The sequence below is a fragment of the Oncorhynchus tshawytscha genome, linkage group LG21 (genome assembly GCF_018296145.1).
Source record: "Oncorhynchus tshawytscha isolate Ot180627B linkage group LG21, Otsh_v2.0, whole genome shotgun sequence".
Lineage (NCBI taxonomy): Eukaryota > Metazoa > Chordata > Actinopteri > Salmoniformes > Salmonidae > Oncorhynchus > Oncorhynchus tshawytscha.
Window position 1 is genome coordinate 28250876 of NC_056449.1, and position 25429 is coordinate 28276304.

Consider the following 25429-nt stretch of genomic DNA (forward strand, 5'->3'; position numbering starts at 1 on the left):
TGTTGAATGAAGGTTCTTTTCTGTGTTTGCACAGAAAACCCGGGTTCGAGAGATTCACATATTCCAATGTAACATTAAATCCATGAAAGAGGAGGAGCCGACACTCATTTGTTTACAGATTAGGCTACACGATGTGGACAGCGGTGACTCTGCAGCGCGAGGACGAGATTGAGTTGAGGTTGGCGAGCAGCAGACGTTTTCACAGGTTGATTTACATTTTTCACGGAGCAGGAAAGCAAAAGTGAAATATTTTACGGCGTCATCATTTCCCCTGTAAATAGGCTTCGTGGACACCTGCTTTAAATCATGATAAATAAATAAAACGTGCCTGTCCTTTCACTATACAACCGATTTTATAGCAGCACTTCGGATACTGAACTTGGTGCTGTGACTTGATTTTGCCTACAATTACTGGAAGAACAGAGCAGAAAGAATCCTACTTTTTATTTTCTATAGACCGACCTTGTCAATCAATAGGCTACTGTCGCTGTCTGATGCATGAGCGATGCACCCAGAACACAACAGTAACCCCTCTACTGGACAGGATAAAATGGGGGTCAACGGGAAAGGAGAAAATCGGACCGAGGAGGAAGTATCGAGCGGCGAGCCGCCGACCGAAAACTGTGATGAGGCTACTGCTGACTCTGAAATTGAGCAGAACGGTGGTTCTCCCCAAGACCGAGAGAACCAGCAAGCACAGAAGAACCAGGGACAGGACCTGGGAGATAGCGAATGCAAGATTCCACATGAGGACAGTACTATCCAGCTCATCGAGGCTGGATGTCTCGATTGTAAACCCGGTGTGTCCCCGGATTCTCAGTCCCCGGCACCGATGCCAGGGCAGTGCCCCGGGTTCGTCCCACCCGAGGGTGGGTTCGGCTGGTTAGTTGTTTTCGCTGCTACCTGGTGTAATGGATCCATCTTCGGGATACAGAACTCCTTCGGTATCCTCCACATGATGCTGGTGAAAGACCACGCAGACCCCAATGACAATACGTCGCAGTTTAAAGTAGGTGAGTCTGTCCTGTAACTGTTGCACCTGTTAATAAAGTTAGCCTACTGATGGTGACTTACTGTTGAAGGTAAGAGAGAAGGGTCAAATTAACCCAGAACTATACTGAACAAAAATATAAATGCAACAATTTCAGCAATTTTACTGAGTTACAGTTCCAATAAGGAAATCAGTCGGTTGAAATACATTTATTAGGCCCTAGTCTTTGGATTTCGCATGACTGGGCCGGGGCGCAGCCAAGGGTGGGCCAGGGAGGGCATAGGCTCACCCACTTGGAAGCCAGGCCCACCCACTGGGGAACCAGGCCCACCCACTGGGGAGCCAGGCATACCCACTGGGGAGCCAGGCATACCCACTGGGGAGCCAGGCCCACCCACTGGGGAGCCAGGCCCACCCACTTGGAAGCCAGGCCCACCCACTGGGGAGCCAGGCCCACCCACTTGGAAGCCAGGCCCACCCACTGGGGGGCCAGGCCCACCCACTGGGGATCCAGGCCCACCCACTGGGGAGCCAGGCCCACCCACTGAGGAGCCAGGGCCCAGTCAATCAGAATGAGTTTTTCTACACTAAAGGGCTTTATTACAGACAAATACTCCTCAGTTTCATCAGCTGGCAGGTCTCAGATGATCCCGCTGGTGAAGAAGCTGAATGTGGAGGTCCTGTGCTGGTGTGGTTTCGGGGCTGGTTGGACATACTGCCAAATTCTCTGAAATTACTTTGGAGGTGGCTTATGGTAGAGAAATGAACATTAAATTATCTGGCAACAGCTCTGGTGGACATTCCTGCCATCAGCATGCCAATTGCATGCTCGCTCAAAATTTGAGACATCTGTGCCACTGTGTTGTGTGACAAAACTGCACATTTTAGAGTGCCGTTTTATTGTCCCCAGCACAGCACAGCTTCTTGATATGCCACACCTGTCAGGTGGATGGATTATTTTAGCGAAGGAGAAATGCTCACTAACAGGGATGTAAACAAATTTGTGCTCAATTTGAGATACATTTTGTGCATATGGAACATTTCTTGGATCTTTTATTTCAGCTCATGGAACATGGGGCCAACACTGTACATGTTGTGTTTATATTTTTGTTCAGTATAGAAGAATGCCCAGCATTGTCTCAAGAAGATATTAAAGTTAAACATGAATGACATTTTTGATTATTGATCATATCCGTCTTCGCTCTTCAGATGTGTCAGAGAATTTAGGCTACTACTTCAGTCTCAGCATCATGTGTCTGAAGACTCTTCAGCCTACTTCAGTCTACTTCAGCCTACTTCAAGTTAATGTATAGACTATACCCAGGCCATATAGCACCAGAGTTGCCTTACATTAACTTTCTGGTCACGGCTCTAATTCATTCATACTGCTGGATAACATGCGTCCTTATGTTCTCCGCTCATGTTGTTAATTTATTTTCCATGTGACAAAGGCACTAGTGTGTGCCACTATATTGTGGCCTCAATCTTCACCCCCAATCTGTTTAGGATTACTATCAGGCTTTTCTTTTATAACACACACACACACACACACACACACACACACACACACACACACACACCGCTCTTTTGCCTCACTACATCAAGGCCGTCACAAAGCGTGTCAGAGTAGGAGTGCTGATCTAGGATCAGGTCCCATCCTGTTCATGTGATCTAATTCATTATGATCTTTAAGGGAAAGCTGAGGCTGTTAGTGTATACAGACCCTGATGTAGGCCATTTACGTGCGGTTAGTTTGCACTACTATAAAGGTTTCACAGTGGGTGAGGAGGGATGAGGGACAGGCATTGTGGTATAGGTGAGGCTATAGTCTGTCCACGGCTCAGTTATCATTGAGCTGCAGCTCAGTTAGTGTTTCAATGTTTAACAGCTTTAGGTGCCACCACAGACACTCATCGTGAGACCTTGAGTTTAGAGGTCGACTGATTATGATTTTTCAACACCGATACCGATTATTGGGGGACCAAAAAAGCCGATACCGATTAATCGGACAATTTTTAAAATATTTTTTATTTTATTTGTAATGATGACAATTACAACAATACTGAATGAACACTTATTTTAACTTAATATAATACATCAATAAAATCAATTTAGCCTCAAATAAATAATGAAACATGTTCAATTTGGTTTAAATAATGCAAAAACAAAGTGTTGGAGAAGAAAGTAAAAGTGCAATTTGTGCCATGTAAGAAAGCTAACTTTTAAGTTCCTTGCTCAGAACATGAGGACATATGAAAGCTGCTGGTTCCTTTTAACATGAGTCTTCAATATTCCCAGGTAAGAAGTTTTAGGTTGTAGTTATTATAGGAATTATAGGACTATTTCCCTCTATACCATTTGTATTTCATTAACCTTTGATATTGGATGTTCTTATAGGCACTTTAGTATTGCCAGTGTAACAGTATAGCTTCCGTCCCTCTCCTCGCTCCTCCCTGGGCTCGAACCAGGAACACAACGACAACAGCCACCCTCGAAGCAGCGTTACCCATGCAGAGCAAGGGAAACAACCACTCCAAGGCTCAGAGCGAGTGACGTTTGAAACGCTATTTGCGCGCGCTAACTAGCTAGCCATTTCACTTCGGTTACACCAGCCTCATCTCGGGAGGTGATAGGCTTGAAGTCATAAACAGTGCAATGCTTGAAGCACAACGAAGAGCTGCTGGCAAAACGCAAAGAAAGTGCTGTTTGAGTGAATGTTTATGCGCCTGCTTCTGCCTACCACCGCTCAGTTAGATACTTGTATGCTTTTATGCTCAGTCAGATTATATGCAACGCAGGACACGCTAGATAATATCTAGTAATATCATCAACCATATGTAGTTAACTAGTGATTATGATTGATCGATTGTTTTTATAAGATAAGTTTAATGCTAGCTAGCAACTTACCTTGGCTTACTGCATTCGCGTAACAGGCAGTCTCCTTGTGGAGTGCAACGAGAGAGAGGCAGGTTGTTATAGCGTTGGACCTGTTAAAGATTGGATCCCCCGAGCTGACAAGGTGAAAATCTGTTGTTCTGCCCCTGAACGAGGCAGTTAACCCACCGTTCCTAGGCCGTCATTGAAAATAAGAATGTGTTCTTAACTGACCTGCCTAGTTAAATAAAGATTAAATAAAGGTGTAAAAAAAAAATATATATTTCTGATTGTTATGAAAACTTGAAATTGGCCCTAATTAATAGGCCATTCCGATTAATCGGTCGACCTCTACTTGAGTTGTCTCAACCACTTATATTGTTAGGATTTAACGTTTGTGGCTTTAGGGTGGAACATGTTTGTGGCTTTAGGGTGGAACATGTTTGTGGCTTTAGGGTGGAACATGTTTGTGGCTTTAGGGTGGAACATGTTTGTGGCTTTAGGATGGAACATGTTTGTGGCTTTAGGGTGGAACATGTTTGTGGCTTTAGGGTGGAACATGTTTGTGGCTTTAGGGTGGAACATGTTTGTGGCTTTAGGGTGGAACATGTTTGTGGCTTTAGGATGGAACATGTTTGTGGCTTTAGGGTGGAACATGTTTGTGGCTTTAGGATGGAACATGTTTGTGGCTTTAGGGTGGAACATGTTTGTGGCTTTAGGGTGGAACATGTTTGTGGCTTTAGGATGGAACATGTTTGTGGCTTTAGGGTGGAACATGTTTGTGGCTTTAGGGTGGAACATGTTTGTGGCTTTAGGATGGAACATGTTTGTGGCTTTAGGGTGGAACATGTTTGTGGCTAAAAATAAATCCAATTGTCTTTTCTCTAACGCTCTCTCAATTCTCAGAAAGGGTCTGACGATGGCCTAGGTTCATTTTTAGGACGAGATATGTTTACCTCTGTATACATTCTTGCTATGGAAGTGTACACGTTCTCTGGTTTTCAACGGAAACTTTTAGGCCATCATCCAGGGGAGAGGTCTTTCCTCCCTCCCAAAACAACGACCCCAGTTTAATTGGATGACGAGTGTCAAGACATCTCCCTCTCTTATTTTCCCTTCGTTAAGACTTTTTAAATGTTTGGGTCCAGTCAGTAACCTGATTTCTAATCTTGAAAAAGGCGTCCGCTGTTCTCATATCAAAAGGAATTAGACTAGTGAGCTGTAGTCAGATCCCCCAGCTCGCCCCGGGAAAGAGTACGGTGCAGAAGGGGCTTCTGAGGGGAGGACGGCTCATAATAATGTCTGGAACGGAGCAAATGGAATGGCATCAAACACAAAGAAACCATGTGTTTGTTGTTGATACCATTCCACCTATTCTACTCCAGCCATTAACACATGCCCGTCCTCCCCAATTAAGGTGCCACCAACCTCCTGTGGGGCTTATTGACTGCCTGGCACAGAATCACATCTCTCAGCTGAGCCCACCCTGAGTGCAGTGCCCAAGCCAATACCCACTCCAAATACTTCTCTAGAGTGAGACATGAAGGAGAATTTACATTGATGTGAACTCTGTGAAATCCGTGCCCATTGCCCTGTTAGATCCCAGGCCCAGTTAAAAAATATATCTACACTAAGACACACTAGTTCTGCTCATAAGAGCTATGAGGAGGGAAATGAGGTACCAATCACTTCCCAGGGGTGCTTGTTTTGATCAATGAGTCTGGATCTCTACAAAACAGGCGTCATGTTTAGATTATTACTATGTAATTACACAGGTACAAATAATGGCCTGAGATTATCTGGGGGTATCAACAACAGTAGGTTAAGTGTGTAGAAGAATCCACATGTCATGATGGAAGAAATCCTTTCAACAAAACAATAGTTTCATGATCTGAACCAGGTGGGTGAGAGGGGAATCAACAAAGGAGTGCCTGAGGCGGTGAGTTATGGAGGTACCACGGTGAAGTGAAGGAAGGGAGTGAGGGAGGGACATGTAAGAAAAGAGAACGAGAGGTGGAAGGAGTGAGGGAACATCCAGTTCCTTGAAGTTAACACCGTTTGCGTCCCAAATGCAGGTTGGCATTTATTGTCATGAATCTTGCCCTGGAGGCAGCTCTGAAGAGTGTTCACTAGCTGGCAAAGCCACAAAGTCATAAAATCTGATTTTAAACCAAACCCTACCCACACAGCTAACCCTAACCTCAAATTAAGACCAAAAAGCACATTTTTGGTTTAATTAATTTTTACCATATATCACATTTTGAATTTGCAGCTGGACCATCTAGCAGAAATGGCTAATTTCTGCCTCTAGGGCAAGATTAATGCCAATTTATATCAATATGCGTCCCAAATGGCACCATATTACCTTTGTGATATACTACTTTAGACCAGGGCTAATAGGGCTGGGGGTCAAAGGTAGGGCACCGAATAGGGAATAGTGTTTCATTTGGGACGTACCCACTGTAAATCTGAGAGCGTTGTCTTGGTGAATGCAGAATGGTGTAAACTTTGCTTTCACTTATCAAATCGCAAACTGACCAGTGATTAATTACCTGAAGGGGAGAAGGAAGGGTTAGGAGAGAAGCAAGGAAAGGGGAGTGAGGGGAGGAAAGAGATTGAGAGGGTGATGGACATACAGTATGGGGTATGTGATCCCAGGTCAGGGAGTTGCTAAAAGAGATACAGACTTGTGACTCACAAGGCTTGGAATGGCTATGGGTTCCAGTAGAGAGTCAGGGATTTATTGAGGGGTTGTGTGTCCTGTTATTGTAGCTTTCTGGATTCTATAAGAACTGTTATGGCCATGCTCATAAGGGTTGTTTACTGTTAGCAAGTTATGTCTTTATTCAACCACCGGAAATGCATTTTATGTTGGCTGTATTTGGGGACTTGATGCCCTCGAGATGTCCTACAGCCTGAAACATGAATAGAGAGCAAACATGACAGTCTGGCGCCATTCATTTACAGAAAAACAAACAAGAATCCTCTTACTCCATCTGTCCGGACCTGCTGGCTCAGCGCATTTTACTACATTTTATTTGCCATGAAAAAAAAACAGCTCATCTGGTTTACAGACTGAGGGAAACGTTTAAAATGCCTCAGATATCTTGCGCATGTTGACCAAGATTTAAACACTTAATGCTTAAAATATCGACACTAGTTTGTTTAGGCCGTAGAAATATTCCACTCGAGGCCCCTTTTGAACCCGTTTGAAGGTTCTGTTTATGATTTTTTGTTCATTGGGACCTGACAAACATATTCCACTTAAAGGAAATTCGATTTCAGATTTAATCTCCATTTTTCATGTATAGTTATCATTTGTTTCCATTATTGAACAAGATACTGTTATTACAGTACTGTTCGATAGACTAGCAGGACGCTAGGGGGTTTAGCTATACATCAAGCTGCCTCATGCTAGCAAAATAAAATAAAAAATAACAGGCCTTGAGGCCCGTTCTGGCTCGGTCAAGACTACTCACTTTGTAAGACAATACATTATCATTACCATGCCTGATCATTTACCCATGAGTAATTCGCTTGTTCCAATACTTTACCATCTATGTAGTTTCTCTAGACTAGAGCAGCGACCAGCTACATTATAAATCCTAACAACTTGCAGCTTAAGGAATAATGTAGTGTGTTTGGCATTCCAGAAGGCTGTGGAATAGAATAGATCTCAATCGGATCAGGGCCCTTTGTCCAGTCCACTCCCTCCATTTCCACATTTCCACATTACACATTTTAGACCCAATCAAATACTTGTTGTGTCTGTGTTTTAGGCCTCTTAATTGTGCACAGAAGCTGCAAGGTAGTTTCACTCCTCATAGTGTATTTAGGCCCATTGGAACAACGTGTTTCTGAGTTCACTATACTGTAACTGTCCTTATACTCCAGGCCGAGGACTGCTTTTTTTGTGTTGAAGCTAAGCTAAGCAACAGATTAGACCCATTGAGCAATTTGTTTAAAAAGCACACTTCAGTGTGCATCTGTGCATATAGCCTACTCATGCACACAGAAAATAGTGTATACCCAGCAAACCAAAATTGGTTCTGTGAACATTCCCAGAACATTCATTAGGTTGTCCAAAAGTTATAAAACACAAAAGCTGTCCAGTTGTGCTGAAGATTATACCATTTTTGTATAAAGCATTTGTCTGATGTTGCAAGAATATTCCCAGAAAACATTCTGTTATTACATTACCTGGAAATCTAATAAGAACCTTAGGAGAATGTTCTGTGGTGGTTGTGCACAACATTTTAGTAAATGTTAGTAGAACATTCCAATGATATTTCATTAAAAAAACAAAAATGTTTTTGGGATGTAATCCAGGGGTTAGAACCGGTTCAGGGAACAGAACTGGTTCCAGAAACAGAACTGAAAACTGGAAAATAATGTCAATTTTCAAGGAACAGAATTGGAACCGGGACCAAAAGTGATCCATACTGTTCCAGAACAGAACCATTATTTTAAAAGCATGGCAACAGGTTAATAACATAATTTTATATTCCAGGCATATTTTTCTAGTCCCACAAAATAACACAACAAAGCACCTATGCAAAGCCCTCACTCCGTCATTCAGAAACATATTCCAGTTTCTGCCTGCAAGCTGAAAATCTTTGCCTGTGTTTTTAGGCTCCTCCCCCTTCCGAAGATACAGTAGGCTACTGTACTGACGTTACAAGCTTGATTCAGAAAATGGGGAGAGAGATTTTTAATTAGCTAGAGAAGAATGGATAAACTTTTTCAATGCTAGTTAAGGATACTATAGGCCTAGTGATCACGTTTCACGTTGGATTTATTAACTACAAAAAGGTTTGACATTTTTAATTCTCTGCCTGCTCTATCCACACTGATTGGTGAAGTAATTTATTGAGCTTAATGTAAAAAATAAAAATAAAAACTTGATTTCAAAGGTTAAAAAAGTAACAGAGGTTAACAACAATATAAACATATGTTTTTTGTTTCCAACTGGCTCAGACCTTTCTTTAGCTGGTCAGAACAGTGGGATGGAATGTAAAAAATAGGGGTTCTGTTAAGAACAAAAGATTGGAAAATACACTACATGACCAAAAGTATGTGGACACATGCTCATTGAACATCTCATTCCAAAATCATGGGCATTAATATGGAGTTGGTCCCCCTTTTGCTGCTATAACAGCCTCCACTCTTCTGGGATGGCTTTCCACTAGATGTTGGTTCATTGCTGCTGGGACTTGCTTCCATTGAGCCACAAGAGCATTAGTGAGGTTGGGCACTGATGTTGGGCGATTAGGCCTGGCTCGCAGTCGTTGTTTCAATTCATCCCAAAGGTGTTTGATGGTGTTGAGGTCAGGGCTCTGTGCAAGCCAGTCAAGTTCTTCCACACCGATCTCTACAAACCTTTTCTATATGGACCTCACTTTGTGCATGTGGGCATTGTCATGCTGGAACAGGAATGGGCCTTCCCCAAACTGTTGCCACAGTTCGAAGCACAGAATCGTCTACAATGACAATGTTTTTGATTTAGAGTTAAGATTTCCCTTCATTGGAACTAAGGGACCGAGTTCGAACCATGAAAAACAGCAACAGACCATTATTCCTCCTCCACAAAACTTTACAGTAGGCACTATGCATTGGGGCAGGTAGCGTTCTCCTGGCATCCGCCAAATCCAGATTTAGTCCGTCGGACTGGCAGATGGTGAAGTGTGATTCACCACTCCAGAGAACGCTTTTCCACTGCTCCAGAGTCCAATGGTGGCAAGCTTTATACCACTCCAGCCGATGCTTGGCATTGTGCATGGTGATCTTAGGCTTGTGTGTGGCTGCTCGGCCATGGAAACCCATTTCATAAAGCTCCCGACGAACAGTTATTGTGCTGTCTTTGCTTCCAGAGGCAGTTTGGATCTCGGTAGTGAGTGTTGCAACCGAGGACAGATTTTTACGTGCTACGCGCTTCAGCACTCGGTAGTCCTGTTCTGTGAGCTTGTGTGGCCTACCACTTTGCGGCTGAGCCGTTGTTGCTCCTAGACGTTTCCACTTCACAATAAAAGCACATACAGTTGACCGGGTCAGCTCTAGCAGGGCAGAAATTTGACAAACTGACTTGTTGGAAAGGTGGCATCCTATAACGGTGCCACGCTGAAAGCCACGGAGCACTTCAGTAAGGCCATTCTACTGACAATGTTTGTCTATGGAGATTGCGTGGCTGTGTGCTTGATTTTATACACCTGTCAGCAACGGGTGTGGCTGAAAGCCGAATCCACGAAATTGAAGGGGTGTCCACATGCTTTTGATGATGTAGTGTAATTTTGGTTCCAACTCTTGATGTTATCATGCTAATGTTGGATAAAACCCTAACTATAACTTATTGGGAATGTTAGCTAATGTCCTGGGAATGTTCCCGGTTTGCTGGGACCAGTTAATGCCTTGAGCAGAAGCTGCAAGGTAGCTTACGTCCTCACATTGCATTAAGGCCAATTGAACAACACATTGAACAACCTGTTTACACTATACTGCAACTGTGCTAAGCCTAGTAGGACTGCTTTTTCAGCGAGGGGGAGAGAACAGTGTTGCACGAAGGATAAGAAGAAAGTGGACTCTTTGTTTTCAGTTTAGCCGAGCAGCAATACTCTGATCATTTAAATTCAACAATTGCGAATGGTATTATTTACATCACAGTTGTAATAATGAATGTGATATCATGAGATGTTCATTATTTAGTAGTTAGTTCTAGGATTCTAATAGAATAACAATGTATTGCTGTTTGCTGCTCCACTTTCATTCCTTTCATCATTGTTTTCTCTTGTCTTTTGTGAGTGTGTTCAGATACCCATGATGCATACCAAAAGTAGTGCACTAAATGGGGAATACGGTGTCATTTGGAGCACATGCGCTGTGATTCTCTTAATGAGGCCTCGTAAACAATGTTGTCATCACCGACTTATCTCACACAATTAGTGTCTTCCGTGGGGTCACTGTCTCTTTAAATGGCTAACAGCCTCCCCCCTGGCATCTGAGGAACAATCATGCAGTCAGGGGCCTGAGAGGAGGGAAGAGAAAGAGAAGGAGAGAAAGAGAGCCTGTCACTATGTGTCTGTCACTGCTACTGGATCATGCTACTAGAAAGTGTTTCTCTCTCCCTCTGTGTTTCTCTCTCCCTCTGTGTGTTTCTCTCTCCCTCTGTGTGTTTCTCTCTCCCTCTGTGTGTTTCCTCTCCCTCTGTGTGTTTCTCTCTCCCTCTGTGTGTTTCTCTCTCCCTCTGTGTGTTTCCTCTCCCTCTGTGTGTTTCCTCTCCCTCTGTGTGTTTCTCTCTCCCTCTGTGTGTTTCTCTCTCCCTCTGTGTGTTTCTCTCTCCCTCTGTGTGTTTCTCTCTCCCTCTGTGTGTTTCCTCTCCCTCTGTGTGTTTCCTCTCCCTCTGTGTGTTTCTCTCTCCCTCTGTGTGTTTCTCTCTCCCTCTGTGTGTTTCTCTCTTCTCTGTGTGTTTCTCTCTCCCTCTGTGTGTTTCTCTCTCCCTCTGTGTGTTTCTCTCTCCCTCTGTGTGTTTCTCTCTTCTCTGTGTGTTTCTCTCTCCCTCTGTGTGTTTCCTCTCCCTCTGTGTGTTTCTCTCTCCCTCTGTGTGTTTCTCTCTCCCTCTGTGTTTCTCTCTTCTCTGTGTGTTTCTCTCTCCCTCTGTGTGTTTCTCTCTCCCTCTGTGTGTTTCTCTCTCCCTCTGTGTGTTTCTCTCTTCTCTGTGTGTTTCTCTCTCCCTCTGTGTGTTTCTCTCCCCCTCTGTGTGTTTCCTCTCCCCCTCTGTGTGTTTCTCTCTCCCTCTGTGTGTTTCCTCCCCCTCTGTGTGTTTCTCTCTCCCTCTGTGTGTTTCTCTCTCCCTCTGTGTGTTTCCTCTCTCCCTCTGTGTGTTTCTCTCTTCTCTGTGTGTTTCTCTCTCCCTCTGTGTGTTTCTCTCCCCCTCTGTGTGTTTCCTCTCTCCCTCTGTGTGTTTCTCTCTCCCTCTGTGTGTTTCTCTCCCCCTCTGTGTGTTTCCTCTCCCCCTCTGTGTGTTTCTCTCTCCCTCTGTGTGTTTCCTCTCCCCCTCTGTGTGTTTCTCTCTCCCTCTGTGTGTTTCCTCTCTCCCTCTGTGTGTTTCTCTCTCCCTCTGTGTGTTTCTCTCCCCCTCTGTGTGTTTCCTCTCCCCCTCTGTGTGTTTCCTCTCCCTCTGTGTGTTTCCTCTCCCTCTGTGTGTTTCTCTCTCCCTCTGTGTGTTTCTCTCTCCCTCTGTGTGTTTCTCTCTTCTCTGTGTGTTTCTCTCTCCCTCTGTGTGTTTCTCTCTCCCTGTGTGTTTCTCTCTCCCTCTGTGTGTTTCTCTCTCCCTCTGTGTGTTTCTCTCTTCTCTGTGTGTTTCCTCTCCCTCTGTGTGTTTCTCTCTTCTCTGTGTGTTTCCTCTCCCTCTGTGTGTTTCCTCTCCCTCTGTGTGTTTCCTCTCCCTCTGTGTGTTTCCTCTCCCCCTCTCTCACTCTGTGTGTTTCTCTCTTCTCTGTGTGTTTCCTCTCCCTCTGTGTGTTTCCTCTCCCTCTGTGTGTTTCCTCTCCCCCTCTCTCCCTCTGTGTGTTTCCTCTCCCCCTCTCTCCCTCTGTGTGTTTCCTCTCCCTCTGTGTGTTTCCTCTCCCCCTCTCTCCCTCTGTGTGTTTCTCTCTTCTCTGTGTGTTTCCTCTCCCTCTGTGTGTTTCCTCTCCCTCTGTGTGTTTCCTCTCCCTCTGTGTGTTTCCTCTCCCTCTGTGTGTTTCCTCTCCCTCTGTGTGTTTCTCTTCTCTGTGTGTTTCCTCTCCCTCTGTGTGTTTCCTCTCCCTCTGTGTGTTTCTCTCTTCTCTGTGTGTTTCCTCTCCCTCTGTGTGTTTCCTCTCCCTCTGTGTGTTTCCTCTCCCTCTGTGTGTTTCTCTCTTCTCTGTGTGTTTCCTCTCCCTCTGTGTGTTTCCTCTCCCTCTGTGTGTTTCTCTCTCCCTCTGTGTGTTTCCTCTCCCTCTGTGTGTTTCCTCTCCCTCTGTGTGTTTCTCTCTCCCTCTGTGTGTTTCTCTCTCCCTCTGTGTGTTTCTCTCTTCTCTGTGTGTTTCCTCTCCCTCTGTGTGTTCCCTCTCCCTCTGTGTGTTTCCTCTCCCTCTGTGTGTTTCTCTCTCCCTCTGTGTGTTTCTCTCTCCCTCTGTGTGTCTTCTCTGTGTGTTTCCTCCCCCTCTGTGTGTTTCCTCTCCCTCTGTGTGTTTCCTCTCCCTCTGTGTGTTTCCTCTCCCTCTGTGTGTTTCCTCTCCCTCTGTGTGTTTCCTCTCCCTCTGTGTGTTTCTCTCTCCCTCTGTGTGTTTCTCTCTCCCTCTGTGTGTTTCTCTCTTCTCTGTGTGTTTCCTCCCCCTCTGTGTGTTTCCTCTCCCTCTGTGTGTTTCCTCTCCCTCTGTGTGTTTCCTCTCCCTCTGTGTGTTTCCTCTCCCTCTGTGTGTTTCTCTCTTCTCTGTGTGTTTCCTCTCCCTCTGTGTGTTTCCTCTCCCTCTGTGTGTTTCCTCTCCCTCTGTGTGTTTCTCTCTTCTCTGTGTGTTTCCTCTCCCTCTGTGTGTTTCTCTCTTCTCTGTGTGTTTCCTCTCCCTCTGTGTGTTTCCTCTCCCTCTGTGTGTTTCCTCTCCCTCTGTGTGTTTCCTCTCCCTCTGTGTGTTTCCTCTCCCTCTGTGTGTTTCCTCCCCCTCTGTGTGTTTCCTCTCCCTCTGTGTGTTTCCTCTCCCTCTGTGTGTTTCCTCTCCCTCTGTGTGTTTCCTCTCCCTCTGTGTGTTTCCTCTCCCTCTGTGTGTTTCCCTCTGTGTGTTTCCTCTCCCTCTGTGTGTTTCCTCTCCCTCTGTGTGTTTCCTCTCCCTCTGTGTGTTTCCTCTCCCTCTGTGTGTTTCCTCTCCCTCTGTGTGTTTCCTCTCCCCCTCTGTGTGTTTCTCTCTCCCTCTGTGTGTTTCCTCTCTCCCTCTGTGTGTTTCCTCTCCCTCTGTGTGTTTCCTCTCCCCCTCTGTGTGTTTCCTCTCCCTCTGTGTGTTTCCTCTCCCTCTGTGTGTTTCCTCTCCCCCTCTGTGTGTTTCTCTCTCCCTCTGTGTGTTTCCTCTCCCTCTGTGTGTTTCCTCTCCCTCTGTGTGTTTCCTCTCCCCCTCTGTGTGTTTCTCTCTCCCTCTGTGTGTTTCCTCTCCCTCTGTGTGTTTCCTCTCCCTCTGTGTGTTTCCTCTCCCCCTCTGTGTGTTTCTCTCTCCCTCTGTGTGTTTCCTCTCCCTCTGTGTGTTTCCTCTCCCCCTCTCTCACTCTCTTTCGTTCTTGTTTTGAAGCGTTCATACCTAATTCTTTATGAGTGCACTCTGGCTGTTTTATTATTAAGACCCTGAGCTGCTGTGAGAGAGGGAGAGAAGTGGGGGATGAGGGGAGAGAGGTGGAGGGAGGGTGTGATGAGATGGTGGGCGAGTGAAGATGTTGAGAAGATTATAGGGCTCAGGGGCTGGATGGAATGAAGGGCTGTGGAGTTGGTCAAGCAACAAGGGTTTCTACTATATGCTTTCTGTGCCTGCCTCTGAAATGGCACCCTATTCCCTTGGCACCCTATTCCCAGGGCCTTGGTCAAAAGTAGTACACTATATAGTGATTAGGGTGCATCTTCAGATGCAGTCTGTCTTTATTCCTCCACTGGTCCATTCTGCATGGTTGGCTTCCTTTTGGCTGATGTGAGTTACAGTTAGCCCTTTGTCTTAAAACAAACACTAACTAACTGGAAGTTTTATTGTAAAACAGCATGTTGTATGGAAAACATGTTGGATGAATAACAGTCTCTTTCTTCTCATGTTCTATCATCAGTAACCCCAGAGAGGTCTAACCGTATATTTTTATCAACTGTACATTCTCCAAGTCTCCTACATTGTAAAAAGTTAACGGATCTATATTTTACTTTAACCTGGGTCGCGGTCCAGTGTCACCTGTCATATCGGCAAATATCCAGCTGTCATGTTTGCTTACTGCTTTGGCCGGGGAAGAAGAAACATTGAATGGCTGCCAAGGGCAATATGTAGTCTGCTCAGATTTCACATCATCTCTGACTGTCCGTTCTAATGTGTAACCAGTGGGCATGTTCAGTGACCCAGGACACATCCCAAATAGCACCCTATTCCTTATATGGTGGACTACTTCTGACCAGAGTCCAATGGGCCCTGGTCAAAAGTAGTGTACTATATAGAGAATAGGGTGCATTTTGGGATGCAGTCCCTTTCTGTTGGACCCAGAACAGACTGGAGATATTAAATCTACCTTTGGCCCTTAAGACCCAGGGATGGTTTGCCCTGGAGGGTAAAGCATGTCTCTGCACAGTAGTCTGAACACATTAACCCCACTGGGCACAGTAGCACCGTATGTTATTATCATTGACCAATTGTTCTTTTCTAAGTGAAATAAGGAGGGTGGTGTACAACATGTTTGTATTCAGGTCAGGTTAACCCTACTGGGTACAGTAGTACAGCATGGACCTGGATCTCTATCCATGGCGGAGTTTGCTGTCTTAGCTAATAATAATAATGGATTTGATTTTATGTAGTGCTTTTCATTACAAACAGAATCTCAAAGTTGCTTTAAAAAACATGGTTATTATTAGAGCTGGGATGATAAACCGAAAACTATCGACACCGATCACTTATTGCAGGCATTTTACTGATATTGTTCATTAAGATACAGTGCCTTGCGAAAGTATTCGGCCCCCTTGAACTTTGCGACCTTTTGCCACATTTCAGGCTTCAAACATAAAGATATAAAACTGTATTTTTTTGTGAAGAATCAACAACAAGTGGGACACAATCATGAAGTGGAACGACATTTATTGGATATTTCAAACTTTTTTAACAAATCAAAAACTGAAAAATTGGGCGTGCAAAATTATTCAGCCCCCTTAAGTTAATACTTTGTAGCGCCACCTTTTGCTGCGATTACAGCTGTAAGTCACTTGGGGTATGTCTCTATCAGTTTTGCACATCGAGAGATTGAAAATTTTTCCCATTCCTCCTTGCAAAACATCTCAAGCTCTGTGAGGTTGGATGGAGAGCATTTGTGAACAGCAGTTTTCAGTTCTTTCCACAGATTCTCGATTGGATTCAGGTCTGGACTTTGACTTTGCCATTCTAACACCTGGATATGTTTATTTTTGAACCATTCCATTGTAGATTTTGCTTTATGTTTTGGATCATTGTCTTGTTGGAAGACAAATCTCCGTCCCAGTCTCAGGTCTTTTGCAGACTCCATCAGGTTTTCTTCCAGAATGGTCCTGTATTTGGCTCCATCCATCTTCCCATCAATTTTAACCATCTTCCCTGTCCCTGCTGAAGAAAAGCAGGCCCAAACCATGATGCTGCCACCACCATGTTTGACAGTGGGGATGGTGTGTTCAGGGTGATGAGCTGTGTTGCTTTTACGCCAAACATAACGTTTTGCATTGTTGCCAAAAAGTTCAATTTTGGTTTCATCTGACCAGAGCACCTTCTTCCATATGTTTGGTGTGTCTCCCAGGTGGCTTGTGGCAAACTTTAAACGACACCTTTTATGGATATCTTTAAGAAATGGCTTTCTTCTTGCCACTCTTCCATAAAGGCCAGATTTGTGCAATATACGACTGATTGTTGTCCTATGGACAGAGTCTCCCACCTCAGCTGTAGATCTCTGCAGTTCATCCAGAGTGATCATGGGCCTCTTGGCTGCATCTCTGATCAGTCTTCTCCTTGTATGAGCTGAAAGTTTAGAGGGACGGCCAGGTCTTGGTAGATTTGCAGTGGTCTGATACTCCTTCCATTTCAATATTATCGCTTGCACAGTGCTCCTTGGGATGTTTAAAGCTTGGGAAATCTTTTTGTATCCAAATCCGGCTTTAAACTTCTTCACAACAGTATCTCGGACCTGCCTGGTGTGTTCCTTGTTCTTCATGATGCTCTCTGCGCTTTTAACGGACCTCTGAGACTATCACAGTGCAGGTGCATTTATACGGAGACTTGATTACACACAGGTGGATTGTATTTATCATCATTAGTCATTTAGGTCAACATTGGATCATTCAGAGATCCTCACTGAACTTCTGGAGAGAGTTTGCTGCACTGAAAGTAAAGGGGCTGAATAATTTTGCACGCCCAATTTTTCAGTTTTTGATTTGTTAAAAAAGTTTGAAATATCCAATAAATGTCGTTCCACTTCATGATTGTGTCCCACTTGTTGTTGATTCTTCACAAAAAAATACAGTTTTATATCTTTATGTTTGAAGCCTGAAATGTGGCAAAAGGTCGCAAAGTTCAAGGGGGCCAAATACTTTCGCAAGGCACTGTAAGTAGCCTATACAAGAGAAATATCTAGTTTCAATTGAAATAAGTTTGCTAATATGTGGAATTGTCAGTGGTGGAAAAAGTAACCAATGTCATACTTGAGTAAAAGTAAAGATACGTTAATAAAAAATGACTCAAGCAAAAGTCACCCAGTAAAATACTACTTGAGTAAAAGTCAAAAGGTATTTCATTTGAAATATACTCAAATATCAAAAGTAAATGTAATTGCTCAAATATACTTAGGTATCAAAAGAAAGTATAAATCATTAAAAAATCTGTATATAAAGCCAACCAGACGGCACCATTTTCTTGTTTGTTTATTTATTTGTTTATTTATTTACTGATAGCCAAGGGCACACTCCAACATTCCGATATGATTTACAAATGAAGTATGTTATTTTCTTAAGGAATGTAGTGATATAAAATTTGTACAAAATATAAATAGTAAAGTAAACTACAGATACACAAAAAATACTTATTAAAGTAATTTTACACAAGTACTTTACACCACTGGTGATTTTTAATAGGACAATTGATGGCCACAACAATATAATAGTAGTTGTTTAAAGGAACATTTTTAAAAACTGGTGCACTTCATTCTATTTATCGTTATTGCATCAATTCAGGAAATGTATCACAATATGGCTCAGCTCTAGTTGGTATACAGTACAGGTTACATAAGGTGGGATACAACATGTTTCTATTCAGGTCAGGTTAACCATACTGGCAAAGTTAGAGTTGTATTTATTTTTACAGGGACAGTGCACATTAATCAACGTTTCAGTAAAAGTGCTGGTTTTAGCCAGCCGGCTAATTTTCAACCGCAGTACCTGGGCAGGTTATTAAAAACAATTACAATACAGACAATCAATGAGCAATGAGCACACGCAGAGCAACATAGGACAAGCAAGACGTAGCATACAGACGGAGCAACATAGGACAAGCAAGACGTAGCATACAGACGGAGCAACATAGGACAAGCAAGACGTAGCATACAACATAGGACAAGCAAGACGTAGCATACAACATAGGACAAGCAAGACGTAGCATACAACATAGGACAAGCAAGACGTAGCATACAACATAGGACAAGCAAGACGTAGCATACAGAAGCAACATAGGACAAGCAAGACGTAGCATACAGACGGAGCAACATAGGACAAGCAAGACGTAGCATACAGACGGAGCAACATACAGCATACAGACGGAGCAACATAGGACAAGCAAGACGTAGCATACAGACGGAGCAACATAGGACAAGCAAGACGTAGCATACAGACGGAGCAACATAGGACAAGCAAGACGTAGCATACAGACGGAGCAACATAGGACAAGCAAGACGTAGCATACAGACGGAGCAACATAGGACAAGCAAGACGTAGCATACAGACAGAGCAACATAGGACAAGCAAGACGTAGCATACAGACGGAGCAACATAGGACAAGCAAGACGTAGCATACAGACAGAGCAACATAGGACAAGCAAGACGTAGCATACAGACGGAGCAACATGGCACAAAAAGCAACAAGACAAAATCCATAAAAGCGACAGTGTTTCCACACCTCACAAGCTACAGACAACATGGAAAGTGGCAATACACAGCTAGGGACCGTGTTCACAAATCTGATTGACCTTTAGCCATGTCTTCATGTTTTTTGTGAAAGTGTGATATGTGGTGCAGTTATGTGTGTCTGATGGCAGTGTATTCCAGACATGGGAAGTTCTCACAGAGAAAACGGATTTACTAAAGGTGCTTTTCCTTAAGAGAACTACACAGTCACCTCTCATGGCAGACCTTGTGGATCTGCTGCCATATGTTTGGGTTTTCTGTTTGACAAAAATACTGAGTGGAGGGGGAGCCAGGCCATTTAGGATCTTGAATACAAGACATTCGTCGGTGTATTGCACAAGATTTTCCCAACTCAGGAGCTCATGCTTTCTGAGGATGTAACAGTGATGATGGCTATTGGGCTTCCTATCAAGCACTTTGAGAGCCTGTTTGTAGACAGACTGAATGGGTTTTAATGTTGTACAGCAAGCTTGGGCCCAACTAGTCAAGCAGTATGTTAAGTGGGGGAGTATCATAGATTTGAAGTACTGTTTTGCTACCTCTGTAGTCAAACAATTTCGTACAAATCGGAAATTAGCTAGGTTGAATTTGGTTATTTGAATTACCTTTTTCACCTGCTTTTTAAAAGAGAGGTTGGAATCAAGTATGATGCCAAGGTACTTAAAATCAGATACCACCTGGAGCTTCTCCCCTGACACATAGACATCTGGCTCAGTAGCATCAGTTGCCCTCTTTGTGAAGAACATGCAGACAGTTTTTCTCACATTGAGATGCAAACACGAGTCACTAAGCCACTTTGTAACCTGGACCATTACAGTAGTGAGTTCTTGTGCAGCTTGTTGTTTGCTCTTTGCATGCACATATATCACTGTATCATCTGCATACATTTGAACTTCAGATCCAGTACAGACAGAAGGCAGATCATGAATGTACAGGCTGAACAGGAGGGGCCCCAGTATTGACCCTTGGGGCACGCCCACATCATAGCTAAGAGTGGGCGACAGCTCATTGTTCTCTCTGACACACTGAGTTCTGCCTTCAAGGTATGATTTCATCCATCTCAAGGCATCGGGGGAAAAGTTGAACTTGGACAATTTTGTGATGAGAATCTCATGGTTAATAGTATCAAAAGCCTTCCTTAGGTCCAGAAACACAGCCCCAACAACGCCCCCTTTGTCCATCTTGGACTTCACATTTTCCAGAAGAAAGCAGTTGGCCGTTTCTGTGGAGGGTTTCGCTCTGAAGCCAAACTGCATGGAGTGTAATGTGAAGGGGCTGTTGCTGAGTTGCTCTGCTACACACTTTTCAACAGCCTTCGACGCCACAGGTAGTATACTAATGGGCCTGTAGTTATTCACGTCAGCAGGGTCACCCGATTTAAAGATGGCCGTTATTATGTCGGACTTCCATACCCTTGGAAACACCCCCAGACCAATAGATGTGTTGGTAGTACAGCATGTTATTTTATTATTATCCCAGATCAGTGGTTATTAAACAGGTTACATAAGGTGGGTACAGCATGTTATTTCATAATCCCAGATCAGTGGTTATTAAACAGGTTACATAAGGTGGGTACAGCATGTTATTTTATATTATCCCAGATCAGTGGTTATTAAACAGGTTACATAAGGTGGGTACAGCATGTTTCTACATGCAGATAAGTCATATTGAGAAGCCTACTGCGTGTTTTATACAGGTCAACTAAGGATTCTGCATGTTTCTATGCAGTGCAGGTTAACCCTACTGTGCACAAATGTACAGCATGATATTATTATAGATCAATGGTTATTCTATAGGTTGTATAATGAGGGTACAGCATGATATTATTATAGATCAATGGTTATTCTATAGGTTATATAATGAGGGTACAGCATGATATTATTATAGATCAATGGTTATTCTATAGGTTATATAATGAGGGTACAGCATGATATTATTATAGATCAATGGTTATTCTATAGGTTATATAATGAGGGTACAGCATTATATTATTATAGATCAATGGTTATTCTATAGGTTATATAATGAGGGTACAGCATGATATTATTATAGATCAATGGTTATTCTATAGGTTGTATAATGAGGGTACAGCATTTTTCTACAAGCAGATGAGCCTTATTGAGAAGCCTACTGCATGTTTTATACAGGATATCAGTTACAGCATGTCTATAAATAGGTGAAACTTACTGCTGTGGTTTTGAGCACCATTTCGAAATGAACAGGTTAGATCGTGCTGACGTGTTCTTCTGCAGGACACACGTGGGCTTCTGGAGGTTGTCAACGGGTTCCTTGTGAAAGTTTGAGGTTGTACACAGGTTGTAAATATGTTGCGGACAGGGCATAGACAGGTAACAGACATGTTGTACTTTAGATAGACTGTCCAGGAATCACAGACCTTCAGAAAGTATTCAGACCCCTTGACCTTTCCCACATTTTGTTATGTTACAGCCTTATTGTAAAATAGATTAGATGTGTTTTCCCCTCATCAATCTACACACAATACCCCATAATCACAAAGCAAAAAATATTTTTTATTCATTTTTGAAAATGTATAAAAAAAACTGTATTCAGACCCTTTACTGAGTACTTTGTTGAAGAACCTTGGCAGGGATTGCAGGGATTACAGCATTGAGTCTTCTTGGGTATGACGCTACAAGCTGGGGAGTTTCTCCCATTGTTCTCTGCAGATCCTCTCAAGCTCTGTCAGGATGGATGGGGAGCATTGCTGCACAGCTATTTTCAGGTCTCTCCAGAGATGTTCGATCAGATTCTGGCTCAGCCACTCAAGGACATTCAGAGACTTGTCCCGAAGCCTTCTCCTGCATTGTCTTGGCTGTGTGCTTAGGGTTGTTGTCCTGTTGGAAGCTGAACCTTCACCCCAGTCTGAGGTCCTGAGCACTCTGGAGCAGGTTTCATCAAGGATCTCTCTGTACTTTGCTCTGTTAATCTTTCGCTTGATCCTGACTAGTCTCCCAGTCCCTGCTGCTGAAAAACATCTCCACAGCATGATGCTACCACCACCATACATTTTTTTATTTCACCTTTATTTAGGCAGGAAGGCCAGCTGAAAACAAGTTCTCCTTTACAACTGCGACCTGGCCAAGATAAAGCAAAGCAGTGCGACAAAAAAACACAACACAGAGTTACACATGGAATAAACGAACATACAGTCAATAACACAATAGAAAAATCTATATACAGTGTGTGCAAATGGAGTAAGGAGGTAAGGCAATAAATAGGCCATAGTAGCAAAGTATTTACAATTTAGCAAATTAACACTGGAGTGATAGATGTGCAGATGATGTGCAAGTAGAAATACTGGTGTGCAAAAAAGTAAATAAAAACAATATGGGGGATGAGGTAGGTAGTTGGATGGGCTATTTACAGATGGACTGTGTACAGCTGCAGCGATCGGTAAGCTGCTCAGATAGCTGATGCTTAAAGTTACCGAGGCAGATGTAAGTCTCCAGCTTCAGTGATTTTTGCAATTCGTTCCAGTCATTGGCAGCAAAGAACTGGAAGGAAAGGCGGCCAAAGGAAGTGTTCACTTTGGGGATGACCAGTGAGATATACCTGCTGGAGCACATGCTACGGGTGGATGTTATTATGGTGACCAGTGAGCTGAGATAAGGCGGAGCTTTACCTAGCATAGACTTATAGATGACCTGGAGCCAGTGAGGGCCAGCCGACGAGGGCCAGCCGACGAGAACATACAGGTCGCAGTGGTGGGTAGTATATGGGGCTTTGGTGACAAAACGGATGGCACTGTGATAGACTGCATCCAGTTTGCTGAGTAGAGTGTTTGAGGCTATTTTGTAGATGACATCGCCGAAGTCTAGGATTGGTTGGATAGTCAGTTTTACGAGGGCATGTTTGGCAGCGTGAGTGCAGGAGGTTTTGTTGCGAAATAGGAAGCCGATTCTAGATTTAATTTTGGATTGGAGATGCTTAATATGAGTCTGGAAGGAGAGTTTACATTCTAACCAGACACCTAGGTATTTATAGTTGTCCACATATCCTAAGTCAGAACCGTCCAGAGTAGTGATGCTAGACGGGCGGGCAGGTGCGGGCAGCGATCGGTTGAAGAGCATGCATTTAGTTTTACTCACATTTAAGAGCAGTTGGAGGCCACGGAAGGAGTGTTGTATGGCATTGAATCTTGTTTGGAGGTTAGTTAACACAGTGTCCAAAGAAGGGCCAGATGTATACAGAATTGTGTCGTCTGCGTAGAGGTGGATCAAGGAATAACCCTCAACAAGAGCGACATCATTGATGTATACAGAGAAAAGAGTCGGCCCGAGGATTTGAACCCTGTGGCACCCCCATAGAGACTGCCAGAGGTCCGGACAAGAGGCCCTCAGATTTGACACACTGAACTCTATCTGAGAAGTAGTTGGTGAACCAGGCGAGGCAGTCATTTGAGAAACCAAGGCTGTTGAGTCTGCCGATAAGAATGCGGGGATTGACAGAGTCGAAAGCCTTGGCCAGGTCGATGAAGACGGCTGCACGGTCTTTTATCGATGGGGGTTATGATATCTTTTAGTACCTTGAGCGGGGGTGAGGTCCACCGATGACCGGCTCGGAAGCCGGATTGTACGGCGGAGAAGGTACTTTGGGATTCGAAATGGTCAGTGAAATGTTTATTAACTTGGCTTTCAAAGACTTTAGAAAGGCAGGGCAGGATGGATTTAGGTCTGTAACAGTTTGGGTATAGAGTGTCACCCCTTTGAAGAGGGTGATGACCACGGCAGCTTTCCAATCTTTAGAAATAATTGGAAAAAGTCAAGGGGTCTGAATACTTTCCGAATGCACCTTTTGAGCGTGTCAATATTGAAAATAACCATGTATTCATGTGTGGATTATATTAACCATTTTCTCTGTCCCCATCCCCTCTCCACCTGCCCTCCTCTTTTTCTTACCTGTCCCATCTCACACAACCTTCAATCTCCCTCCCTCCTTCCCTCCCTCCCTGCCACCCTACCTCCACCCCTACCTCTTCCCGACCTGTCTCTACCTCCCTCCCCCTCTCCTACCTCCCTCCAGCCTGGGTGGGGGCCCTGGCGATGGGCATGATCTTCTTCTGTTCCCCGGTGGTCTCCATGTTCACCGATCACTTCGGCTGCAGGAAGACAGCTGTGGGCGGGGCCACCGTGGCCTTCATCGGACTCCTCAGCACTGCCTTCGCAAAGTAAGAGAACCTTCTGTTCTAGAGCCCTTCTGGAAACCTCCAACCTTTCTAGAATCATTAGAACACTCCACACCTTCGATAATTATTATAACCCATCTCCTCTAGAGCCCTTCTAGAACCCTTCAATCTTTTAGAACTCTCCTTGAATGTTTTGCCAATCCTTTTGCCTCTCATATAATTTACACCTCCTGCCCTCAGTGACCTGAGAATTACACATTCATGCTAAGGTGTCACAGGCTCTGTTCCATATTGACACTAACTTACTGCTTATAAGGAAGTGATTTATTTGATATATATTCTAGGTGCTATGTTATGCTAGTGTGGGTAGTGTGGAACATCGCACAGTACTGAGAATGCTACCTCTTCACCCATTATAATTAAAACTAGTTTTGCATTGTTTACTTACAGTTCAAGTCGGAAGTTTACATACACTTAAACTATAGTTTTGGCAAGTTGGTTAGGACATCTACTTTGTGTATGACACAAGTCATTTTTCCAACAATTGTTTACAGACAGATTATATCACTTATAATTCACTGTATCACAATTCCAGTGGGTCAGAAGTTTACATACACTAAGTTGCCTGTGCCTTTAAACAGCTTGGACAATCCCAGAAAATGTCATGGCTTTAGAACTTTTGTCAATTGGAGGTGTACCTGTGGATGGATTTCAAGGCCTACCTTCAACAGCAGTGCCTCTTTGCTTGACATCATGGGAAAATCAAAAGAAATCAGCCAAGACCTCAGAAAACAAATTGTAGAGCTCCACAAGTCTGGTTCATCCTTGGGAGCAATTTCCAAATGCCTGAAGGTACCACGTCCATCTGTACAAACAATAGTGCACAAGTATAAACACCATGGGACCACACAGCCGTCATACCGCTCAGGAAGGTAACGAGTTCTGCCTCTTAGAGATGATCATACTTTGGTGCGAAAAGTGCAAATAATTCCCAGAACAACAGCAAAGGACCTTGTGAAGATGCTGGAGGAAACAGGTACAAAAATATATATCCACAGTAAAAAAGCCAGACTACGCTTTGCAACTGCATATGGGGACAAAGATCATACTTTTTGGAGAAATGTCCTCTGGTCTGATGAAACAAAAATAGAACTGTTTGGCCATAATGACCATCGTTATGTTTGGAGGATAAAGGGGGAGGTTTGCAAGCCGAAGAACACCATCCCAACGGTGAAGCACGGAGGTGGCAGCATCATGTTGTGGTGGTGCTTTGCTGCAGGAGGGACTGGTGCACTTCACAAAATAGATGGCATCATGAGGTAGGAAAACTATGTGGATATATTGAAGCAACATTTCAAGATTTGAGTCAGGAAGTTAAAGCTTGGTCAGGTGTTGGGTGGATGGACAATGGGCAATGATGGACATTCTTCCAAAGTTGTGGCAAAATGGCTTAAGGACAACAAAGTCAAGGTATTGGAGTGGCTGTCACAAAGCCCTGACCTCAATCATATAAAACATTTGTGGGCAGAACTGAAAAAGCGTGTGC

General features: G+C 43.8%; 1 protein-coding gene across 1 annotated transcript in view; it reads left to right on the forward strand.

Annotated features, from left to right (window-relative positions):
* The window catches only part of LOC112221136 (monocarboxylate transporter 8), a 37045-nt gene continuing 11616 nt past the window's right edge, over positions 1-25429 (forward strand). The window contains exons 1-2 of the mRNA XM_024383265.2: positions 1-1013; positions 23781-23925. Of these exons, the coding sequence (XP_024239033.1) occupies positions 506-1013; positions 23781-23925 (653 nt within the window). The 5' untranslated portion in view covers positions 1-505. The remainder of the gene's footprint in view (positions 1014-23780; positions 23926-25429) is intronic.